At 44.8% G+C, this 11,841-nt stretch overlaps 1 protein-coding gene across 1 annotated transcript; it reads right to left on the minus strand.

The window, feature by feature from the left end:
* Positions 1–331: 331 nt before the first annotated feature.
* On the minus strand, positions 332–3,867 carry LOC119381267 (uncharacterized). Its single transcript, XM_037649186.2, has 2 exons — positions 3,596–3,867; positions 332–528 (listed from the first exon to the last, which is right to left on the minus strand). Exons 1-2 carry the CDS (start codon positions 3,849–3,851, stop codon positions 386–388), a joined length of 399 nt encoding a protein of 132 aa, XP_037505114.1. The 5' UTR covers positions 3,852–3,867; the 3' UTR covers positions 332–385.
* Positions 3,868–11,841: the final 7,974 nt, after the last annotated feature.

Raw genomic sequence — 11,841 nt, forward strand, 5'->3', positions numbered from 1 at the left:
GATTTCGCTGACGTTATCAGAGCCTCAGTGCTGCGCTACCAGCACGGTGCACGAGAGGCTGGGTCTGTGACGTCATGAGAATGTTATCAAGTGTTATCGCGTGGGGCTTCTGCCATTATTCGGGCACAGCAGCCAACAGCATTCCGATGCTGAAGCAGTACTAGACCGGATCCAGTGCGTTGGAGCACTAGCGCCGCTGGTAAGAGTCGTGTCTGTTCCACCACGTGAATGCTATCGGATACAGTTGAAACCGACTACGATTTTTGCCTATTTACGACAGCCTGTAGGCTGTATCAGTCAATTTTTTTTTTATAGTAGGTAGGGCTAAGGGTGCGTAGCGAAGTGGTGCCGGTAGTTTGAGTTGTGATTTGTATGCGCGGTGGCGTCAGGCGTCATCCATGCGGAAGTTCTTCAGGATGACGGCCTTCCGCGGCGTCCTCGGTCCCCTGGGCAATTCGTCGCTGTACGCTGGTCGGCGTTCGCCATCGTTCCACGACCGTGCCGGCTCCGGCTGCGAGGATGCCTCCTCTGTGCCAGAGAAGCGCCAGCATTTAGCCATTAAGTGAAACTCATTTAGAGAAGTACGCAAAGTTATTGTCCGAATAACGCCATTCCACTTAAGTGACAGCTGTTCCTTCTCGGAGAACCACGTATGAAATCGCCAATGGTACGCGACGCGCGGTATGACCACCTACGCGCAGTCGGTAGTGTGGAGAGATTGCGCTGCCATTGTGGAGATGAATGCCCCGTCAAACTGCTCTTGAGTGCAGTTTTTAAGGCGGAAGCCTCAGATGCCTCATCAAATGAGAAAAGTGACGTGTTCATAGTGACGCGACGCAAAAAGTCACGCGTTCATAGATAACGTCACGATGACGGCATCCATGACGTCATTGTGAACTCACAGACCTTCGAAATTTCTGACGTCATCCTGACTCCACGACGACGTAAAAGTGACTTTTTTGGGACGTCACTACGACGTGACATAAGCTGACATCACATGATGACGTCGTCACATGAGATGGTCGTTTGGCAAAGGTATAAGGCCCATCCCAGAGGCAGTTCAACACCACTTGAGGTGCAGAGAAATTCAGGAAGGGGGAGGGAGTATGGAGGATACAACGAATACAATACAAAGAAGACGAATACAGCGGTTTTCGCCTTTGAACCGTCTTGGGCAAATGCATACGGAACCGTGTGACTTTTTGTGGTCACTGCTGTCCTTTGAATTTTTCAATGAAGTAAATATTGTAGATTGACTGAGGACAGAGGTGGCAACTGAAGCTCAGTCCTTGAAGGTCTGAACGCGTCTGGATGACGTTATCCTGAGCACACGTGATGCTGTCTATTTGCAGCACCAGTGCCAATGTATGCGCGGGATCCTGCGTATCGATTGTGTGCACTCATACGCACGTGTTATACAGTGCGTTCGTTATCTGCGTATTCTTGCGTCCGCTGTGTATGCTGTCCATCCAGCTCGTGCACGTGACTCTGTGTACCCATGGCGAATGCGTGCACAGGACCCCGCGCATAGATTCTGCGTATCCATGTGTGATACCCATATAGTCTACGCATCCATGCGAACACTGTGCATGCTATTTACCCATCTTGCGCACGTGGCGAGGTGTGTCCGTGTCATCATGCTATGTACAGTACTGAAGCGCGAAAATTTAGGGCTAAGTAATGCACGTACTTTCGTTTCCAGTGCCTACGGTTCGTGTCATATCGGCGTAATTTTGTCCCGAACGCTTGCGACAGAGCCAACGTTACCTTTATCGGCCAGATTTGCAGTGACACGAGGCGGTTATTTCGAGCAATCGTTAATTGCAGACGAAATAATAAGAATAATAATAAAAACGATGTCGCGTTTCAGTGCGTGAGTACTGTACACCTTTTGCGTGTGGTGAACGCTTATAAAACTCCTGAGACACTTGATTATCAGGGTATAATTATTAGGATTATTAGGGTTTAACAATTAAACGCTGATAATCTTCTCTTGATAATAAACCTTGGTGATCAGAAGGAAGGAAGGAAGAAATGCAAGATCAAACAAAATTTAAACTTGCTTAATATGTACCGATGGGCTAGTTGGTGAGCCATGATTTTCGAATAGGCAGCGCACAAAAGGGCAGCAAATACGTAAACATGTTTGCGTCGTTTTATGTGTACGTATTTGTTGCCCTTTTGTGCGCTGCCTATTCGAAAATTTAAACTTCCTGAACGTCAGGAAATAGTGTGTTGCTGGTACGGTGAAGGAACTTGATTGAAAGAAGAGGAAGCATTAGAAAAAAAGATACAGTGGAACACGCACGAAAGAAGTTTCTTGCTTGATGCGAAACAGAGAAGCAGTAAGAATATATAACAAAGGTATGCGGGAAGAAAGAGAGATATGGAGGTAGAGAGAAGGAGAGAAAGAAAGAGAGGGAGAGAGAGAGAGAGATGTTTCAGTTAGGTAGGGTATAGGTCGATGTTCAATTAGCTGCTGCGTCGGTTGAATCTGTTACCCCCGTCTGGTTCCACCAGTCTGTGTTGCGGTTTCTGTGGCTTATCTCATTGAGCAGAGTAGCATGAGTTCCCTGAACCCCGATTGCCCGAAGGCCTTGCTTAATTATGTTATCTGAGTCGATCTTAATTTAAGGTGTGTGAACCGTAAAGAACTGGTGACTGAAAAGTAATATTTCTGTACTGATGGGTTCTCTTGGTACAAAAAGAAAGTATTCGAAAATCAATTATTGGGAAACGGCGCATACAAGTGCGCATGGGACCAGCGCAACCTTTGAGGGCCGCATTTCTGTACGCTCGCCGACGTCGTGTCTTTCGCGTATGACGCCGCCCCTGAAATCTGTGAGTTACAAAAGTTTTCCTAAGAAATCAGGTTTCGAGCCGGAATTCAGCCCAGCCTCTGCCACCGGCGGCAAGGGTGACTCCTTGGTGAAACCCACCACCTTGTCGGATATGCTGTCCTCTCAGCGATGGATCTTGTAATAGCGTAGGTGTTCCAGGAAATTACGTATGCTTATGAGCCCAAGGCCTAACAAATATATTGCGCTCCACCCTAAAAGGCAAAGATTAAAGGGACACTAAAGAGAAACAATGAATTGGTTTAGATTGATAAAGTGTGCTCTGAGAACTCTTGTGTAGTTTATTTCACCACCATAGGTTTAGTATTAGAAGAGAAAACCAAGTTCAAAGTTTGATTTTTAAATTTCGCACCGAACTTTGTAATTCGTGACGTAAAAGATTTCAAAGAGCATTTAACGTGCTTTGGCACCACTGGCTCGACGAAATTTCCACAGACTCGTTATGTCAAGTCCCTGGCCCCCTCAGAGGACAATGTACTTCGATTTAACCAATTAGGAACTACATATAGGCCCAAGCAGGCGCCGTCAAAAATGTGTGACGTCACGGCAAACGGTGCGGGAATTCCAAGGTGGCGTCGCCACCTGTATTTTATTTTTGCGCGTTTTCTCGCTTATTAAGCGTCTTCTCGCAGCAAGCGTGGTGTTTTTGGTATCGTGAAAGACTACTTTACTAATGCGAGAAAAATCGTTCTGCTCTTTAGTGTCCCTTTAAGAGGCCTCCAAATTTTACTGCTTACTAGCGACTCTGGCATCCCGCTGGACGTTGACGAAACAGCCGACGAGGAGGGCGCCCAAGCAGGCGCCGGCTGCCGCGGCTGCGCTCCTGCGGGCCACGTATGGCGGCTGCAGCAGCCACACGTGCAGCGCCCCCGTCACGAAGCCCGCGGCCAACGCCGGCAGCCCGACGTCGAAGGAGGACCACTGGGAGCCCGCCTTTGAGCCTCCGCCGTCACTCCACTGACGCCGGCTTCCCCGCCAGGCACCACCGTCCATGACGCTCCGCTGCGCCCTATCGTCCCTGGAGCAGAAGCGTTTCAGATTGTCAATGAATAACTCGGAGCGAGTGAACTCGGTTTGAAATAACAAGCATGAAAAATTCAGGTAAAACAATTTGAGTTTGTTGTATATGTACACGCGACCGTACTTTTGAATTTCGGTCCAATGACAACAGTATTGCTGTTGTGGTCGACAGCCTACATTAACCACTCACCGCGGCACAAACATTTTAGATCTAGTCTTCACTAACGCCCCCGAAACGGTTGGCGAAATTCTCTGCTTAGATGGCTTCAGTGACCACAAACTGCTAAAACTTACTCTTAATATTCCCTTGCTGTTTATTGGCGTCTCAAACAAAACCATCCGTGACTACAACAGAGGAGACTATGACAAAATCAACAAAGAACTTGAAGCTTTTCTTCCTAGCACCCTCTTACCTTCATTCTCGGCTCGGTCAGTACAAAAGTAGTGCAAAAGTATATCCCTCTAATCAGGATATCGGGCGATAAGCGTAACCCTTGGTTCACTAAAAACCTTCGAAGGTTGAGAAATAAAAAGAAAAGGCTATACACAAATGCAAAGCGTACGAACTTGCCCGCGGCATGGGATAGATATAGTCTGTTTTTGAAAGAATATTGTTCAGCTTTAGCAGATGCCAAGGATAAATACTACACGCATGATTTGCCATCACTACTCAAACACAAGCCCCAAAAGTTTTGGCAGGTGATCTCACCAAATAACGATTCACATTCCATATCCCTTTGCGACAGAAATCAGGTTCCTCTTAGTGACAAGGACTGCGCAGACACCTTTAATACGTTCTTTTCATCCATATTCACTAGAGAAGACCATTCAAACATTCCGCAGGTCACAGATCTAGATTATCAGTACATGGAGCCCATCGACATAACAGAAGAAGGTATCGCAGGTCTCATTAACAAACTTAAGCTGTCCAGTTCATCAGGTCCTGATAATATCAACTCCAAGATCTTAAAGAATACAGTTACAATATCCAGTAAAATCTTGTGTCACATTTTTCGCCAGTCTTTATCATCAGGCCAGCTTCCCTCAGACTGGAAAATAGCAAAAGTCATACCAGTACACAAAAGTGGTAGTAAAACTTCTCCAGAAAACTACCGTCCGATTTCTTTGACAAGCATTTGTTGCAAAATGCTTGAACATGTCATTGCTTCTCATGTATATACCCAACTGGAGTGCAATAATTTTTTCTTTGCTAATCAGCATGGTTTTAGAAAAGGCTTTTCTTGTGAAACTCAGTTGTTCGAATTCACTACAGACATACATTTTAACATGAATCATGGCCTCCAGACAGATTGCATATTTCTTGATTTCTCCAAAGCCTTCGACCGCGTAGCTCATTGTCGTTTAATTTCCAAATTATCAGTTATTAAATTAGACAGCTTGACACTCTCTTGGATCCGAAACTTTCTAACAAACCGTCAGCAATTCACAATCGTAAATGATTATACGTCATCCCTTACATATGTCACCTCCGGTGTACCACAGGGTAGTGTGCTAGGACCCTTGCCTTTTCTCATTTTCATCAATGATCTACCTGGTAAAATTTCATCCTGCATGCGTGTATTTGCCGACGATTCCATAATATACCGACCCATTGAGAGCCCTGATGATCACCTCATTCTACAGCATGACCTTCAGCTCGTTACCGATTGGTGTGATGCCTGGCAAATGAGACTCAACTCATCTAAATGTAAAATAATGACATTCTCGCGTAAAAATTCAAATCATAGCTTTTTGTATTACATAAATACAAACCTAGTGTCTCAGGCATCGGCGTACAAATATCTAGGTGTTAATCTTACACCAAGCCTTTCCTGGACCTTTCATATCACAACCATATGCGCAAACGCTTCCAAATCTCTTGGGTATATTCGCCGCAACTTGCGTAACTGTCCATCTGACATCCGCAAGCTCGCGTTTCTAACATTTGTACGTCCGCAGCTTGAATTCGCGTCTCCCATATGGTCTCCTTATCAAGAATACTTAATCCGCATGTTAGAAGCTGTCCAAAATCGAGCTAGTCGATTTATCTCCCGCGATTACAACTATCAGTCAAGCATAACGCAAATAAAAATCAACCTTTCCCTTCAATCGCTAAGTAATCGACGTGACATGGCACTCTTGTCCTTGCTGCATAGATATGTTTACCAAAAAAAGCCATCAAACTTGCCAGTGGTACGCGCGTCCTGCACATCACGACATCTTCACAACAAATTAAGCTACAATCGCATCTATGGAAACACTCACGCATTTAATTTCTCGGCTTTGCCACGAGGCATTCGCTTATGGAACTCGCTTTCAAACGATACTGTTGCGCAAGCAGATAAGGATAAATTTAGGCAACTCTTGGCCCTACAGTATTCATCGTAACAAATATTCACAATCATCACATTGTACATCGAGCCGTATCGTGTCATGGTTTTTTTTTCTTTTTTTTTTTTGTGAAGAATGTACCAAACTCTGTGCTACGCATTTCTTTTGCATTTTACTGGAAGTTTCTCGGTATCTAGGTTGCATTTCTCTTAATTTTTAGCATTGCTTCGGTTACAATTTTTTCTAGTTTGTTTGCTTGTTTCTATGAGTGCACAAGTGATGTTTTTTTTTTTTTTTGACGCGACTTCCGTGCCGCTCTTATTGCAACAATGAATGTTATTTTTCATTTCTATCGCTGAGTATTGCTTTCTTAGTATTATTCTGTTAGTTCATAGTTGGTGTCCTATATGTTTATTTTTTCTGAATATTTTTTTCGTATTATTAAGCTTTTAGTAAGTAGTTAGTGTTATTCTTAATATTATTTTGCCATGTAAGTCAATTTGTTTAATCGTCTCGCAGATACGTTACTGTTGCAGTGTTCATACTCATGTATCGCTTTCTTCTACATTTCTTTTTGTGATGCTTCCCTTACTCAATGCTCCCCGTGGAGCCTGTAAGGTACTTGTAAATAAATAAATAAATAAATTACCATCACTTAGTCAAGCTAGGCAATGTTAGCAATAATTTAACCGTACCGATTCAACACTAGCTGACATCAGCGTTTGCTAGCCAACATTATACTAATTGTTAAGAGTTGTATACTGCTAGTATGCGAGATTCTATGGCGGGCCAGGACACACCTACCGACCGTTACCAAATTACAAATCGCTGGGGGGCACGCTAAGACAAGACGTGCTGATGTGATAATAACTGTTTCTTTTTTATTACAGATTTCAACATCGATATACTTCGCAGTGAGTTATGGGCAACGTTGCAGTAGAAGGCTCCGCGGACCGATTGGCCAGCTACTTTTCGGTAAAATGCAGACCGAAGCACGGCAAACACGTGATTTGGCATTCCGCTTCAGCCCTTAGGAATGCGTGCGCCGACGCCCGGTATCGAAACCCGCGATAACGCGCGCAGCAACAAATTCCATAGCCTCTATATAACATACCGCGGAGGGTAAAGGTTCACTCTAAAAAAAAAGGGAGCGAGAAGGGAGCAACGGGCTCCGTTCCTCCTTCGGAGCCGCGACTTCCTCCTTTGCGGACGATTTACTCGTCGCGCCCTCTTGCGGCAAGCGCCAAGGGAGAAACTTTTCTCCTCAACCACGTGACTTGCGCGCGCGCGCATGCGCACGCCGAGCTAAATCGTGATTCCGTGCTGCGGAGAGCGGCCGCCCTTTCGCGCTCACTCGGCAGCCTCAGACCAGAAAATCCAGTGCTACCGATCTCGGCCAGTCGCGTGCAATTACTTGTACCTAGGATTGATGCGAGCAACATACGAGTGACGTTCATTGTTTTTGTTCTATGTGTTGAGTAACGTGTGTGGCATTTCTTTTTCTTTTTTTTTATAGGCTCGGCGTGTGCGCGATGCGCCGCATACTTCCGTGTGTCTCGTGTTGTTTGTATACGTTTGCGCACGATCTGCTTGTCATAAATACAGTAAGTCCCGCTTCACAAAACAGTCTTGTTTTAATGAACACCTTAGACTGTACACCAATAATTCAATTTTTTTCGGCGTTAACATACTTGGCTAGAGCACGCATTTTTAGTTTTACACAGCACTTACAGCACTTATCAATACAACAAGCAATATAAAGAAGCATGAACGTTAATTTTTACAACATTTTAGCAAACGTGATACCACTGGACAGTGCATGCGTGAAAGTACGATAACATATAATTGCTGGAGTTTGACGTGTCGAAACCACCGTATGATTATGAGGCACGCCGTAGTGTGGGACTACGGATTAATTTCGATCAACTGGGGTTCTTTAACGTGCACCAGAACATAAGCACATGGGTGTTCTTTGCCTTTCGCCCCCATTGAAATGTGGCCGCCGTGGCCGCATTTTAACGTTAACCTGCATCATAATTGCACATATCTGAAAAATAAGTCAATGACTTCTGTCAATTAAGCCAAAATTCTCAATCACATGCGTTTTGGAATACGCATGCCATCACTGAGAATTAGGACGGACTTATGCACGCGTGCAGTATGTATCTCTCGTTCTCAGGATTTTGCTTTGGCGTGCGAAACTCAACACAAAATGCGCTTCTAATGACAGCTGTGCACAGTAGGTAATCACTAACACTCTCACTCACCTTTGTGAAAAGAGTATTCCAAAGCCAACGCAGGACAAACCACCGCCACAACGACAACTACACAGTTGTCGCACAATGACCACAATTTCACACGCCAGGCGAATACCGTGACGTAACAGTAGCAGAGCAGCATATAGGTACAGCGTACTGAAATATTACAGAACACGTAGTGTGGGTAGCGTTCTTTTCCATAATTCGCGCGGTGTAGCGCCAGTTTCTCTACTCAAGTAATCGAGCTGCCGCGACGCCAAGAGCCACTGACATCGCTCTAGAAAGACCACCGTCCGGTGCGAGGCCATCTTGTCTTGTTTCTTCGCACGACCCGCGTTGTAACGTACGTATACACAAATGAGACGGCCGTACCGCATCAGAAGCATTGTCACTGAAGGGCTAGCAGTTGAAAGAATCCATGGCCCATCGTCATACTTGTGGTCAACGCATGAACAGAATGTGAACAGATGTTAACGCCAAACCACTCAACGAAGTCGACGCGACGAAGGCGACGGAATCTGAACTATGTTGCCGATGTTGCGCCCTCACACAGTAACTATGAAATAAGAAATCAGAGAGAGAAATTTCATCTGTGGCCGCTGTCGGAAGATGGCGCTACTTCAAAATGTCGTCGGAATGGTACGAACGGTTCTCGATATGGTCGTTTTCGCACTAAATTAATCAGCTCTTTTTAATTATATTGTTCATTATCATGCAGCTTTAGATTAACTGGTGCACTTGGCTAAGCCATAGCTACTACTTAATAATGTCGGCGTATATTGTGACGCAGCCATGAAATCGTAAAGAGTTGAAGAACAATGACGCATCTTTGTGCCACCATGGTCCACTGTAATTCAGTGATTATATAAGGGCCAGCGCTTCTTAGAGGGGTATGTGTAAACGTCTGTACGGATGCGTCTGTAGTGAATTGTTGGTGTTGTAGGTTTTATACATGCGAATGAATTGTGTATGTATCGAATTGAATGTGCGTACTATGTGTCTGCGTAGTGAACGTGTGCGTATCAACTTTCCGGTGTCCTTGAGTAATCCATGAATGGGCCTACCTCCCCGAAATGCCATGTGCAGTATCAACGTACGCCGCCTCAGTCAGAAACAACTTTTTTTAGTATTGTTTAATCCCTCTAGATGGCGCCAGCTACCACCTACTTCGCGGCCGCGGCGCTCTCATAGCTCCACCTGCTTATATGAAGTTGAACATCTATCTATCGAAACTATGCTCTGCTGCGCCGGGATTGTTTTGATGCGACAGAATGTACATTTTGGAGGCACAAACGCGTGGATAACGTCGCTACACAGTGTGACGCTTCGACAAATAAAGACAGCAAGCCTAACGTACAGTCTCCGGGTGAGAGCCCCTTTGCAGTATCCGTCTCTTTTAAAGTGAACGCCGTCTCGCTGGCCGAGCGAAACGTACGAGTTCTGTCGTTCCGTTTCGCGAGGTTTTCATCACTACAGGTTTGTCTGCCCTGATTTTATTGTCATAGCGTTCGATATTAAGCTCAGCGGGACCGTTTTTTGTGACTGCCAGTGCCGCATACTCTTTATCAATCGAGAATAGATGCACTCGCTAGGCCTAAATCTATTGCTCGCTTCACTGGCTTGGCGTCAGCCATCTTGATTTTGACGGTTTCTCCATTGAAAAGGGAGGAACGGTTTCTCCATTTGAAGACGAACATTGGGGACATCGCCGTTTCTCCCTTAAAGGAGAGAGGGTCACTCCATTTTTTTTAAGAGTGTTGTTTCAACGCAGCTCGGCGATATACAACCGGCAATAGCCACTGCTTCGTCAGTTTCAGCACTTAATGTACTTTCTGCTTTGTCTCATTGTCAACGGTGATGCACAGGACTGTACGCATCGTTCGCTACACTCGCGGAATCCCTCACTAATCGGTGCATTATTGCAGTGTACTTGTTATTAATAATTCGGCCTATATGTGTGCCTGTCTAATGCATGCACACATATATGTGCGTTACGTTGGAGCCGTATAGTACGTCCATTCGCGGCGACAAACCTGTTGTTCGAGTAGCACATTTATTCGCACAGATTCATCAGTTGACGTTAACTTGTCCATTCGTGTTTTGTCAGGAGAGCATACGCATCTCGCGCGCAACACTATCATTGTACTGCCACAGCGTGGAGGCTGACGTTCTTTCATAATTGCCACTGGCGTATGACCCTGTCCTTATGTTTTACAATATAAGTTCTTGGGCTCTGTGTTTTGGGAGTTTATTTTTCTTAAAATTCGGAGGGTGTTTTTCGGGGTTTATTTTTTTGGCAGAAGTTCGGCCAAACCGGCCGATCTATTAATGGTCGCTTATAACATGTCCTTTCGATAAAGAACGGAACGGGCTCTTATCGGCCATTAAAATCGGAGTTTATCGGATAAATTCGAATTACCCAAAATTTTTAACGGCGGGCGTTTATCAGATTTTTTTCGGATTCATCCGAAAACACGGAACCCTAAATATAACCTAACGCGTATTTCCTGGTGCGATGCGGACGCAGTAATAGACGTCACAGTGGCAGTTCTATACGTCGGACACGAAGGAAAGCGTACGAATAGTTCTCGGGGTCTAGCATGTTATAAGGCTTTGAAAAAATCCATGCCTGTGAATAAGTCGCTCGGTTAGCAACAAACTTACGGGACATCGCCGCTCCCCGCTGCTTCTCCCCATCACAGCATCACCGTCGATGGTAACGACGATCATGATTTCCATCTCGTATGGCTCATACCCACACAGGGCGATTGGCCAAGAATTGGTAATGTAAAATTTTAAACATATGGAATATTAAATAATGATTGAAAGTAAAATAAAATAAAACATATAAAGGAGAGAGCGCAATATTTGTGCACTTGTAGAATCAGACTTGACACCTAAACGTTTAACCTGAACAGAAATGAGAATTGTTCTATTAAAGTGTAAGCCAACCTCTTTTTGTGATTATTTATTAATACTATAAGAATACTCATGCAAGTACAAATTTAAAATCGTATTCGCTTTGTTTCGTGGAGGAAGCTACAAACACCGTCAAAATCACTCCTGTGGCTGTAGTCCAGAGCCGAAGCACCGAAGGTGAGTACCGTGTATGTTCTTTAGTTTAGCCCTAGATTAGCAAATGGAACGTCAAGAAGTTTTTTCTTAGTAACATATAGCGGCGACATTACATATAGCTTCACCACTACCTGCGTTCAGACTTCCTCAAATAGACACAGTAAGCAAGCACATCGTCACTTATGAACTTTTTATGCCTCAGAAAGCGTTTCACAATTGCGCGTATATAAACTCCTAGACACGAAAGGGCGGACTAATGGCGACACAATGAAAGGAAGCAAGATAAACAGTGTGACTTA

This window comes from Rhipicephalus sanguineus, chromosome 2 (genome assembly GCF_013339695.2).
Source record: "Rhipicephalus sanguineus isolate Rsan-2018 chromosome 2, BIME_Rsan_1.4, whole genome shotgun sequence".
NCBI lineage: Eukaryota > Metazoa > Arthropoda > Arachnida > Ixodida > Ixodidae > Rhipicephalus > Rhipicephalus sanguineus.

Coding starts and splice junctions, on each gene's coding strand:
- LOC119381267 (XM_037649186.2), bottom strand. CDS start 3,851: ATGGACGGTGGTGCCTGGCGGGGAAGCCGGCGTCAGTGGAGTGACGGC. Junction 529..3,595: donor GCGGGATGCCAGAGTCGCTA/GTAAGCAGTAAA, acceptor TCTCTGGCACAG/AGGAGGCATCCTCGCAGCCG.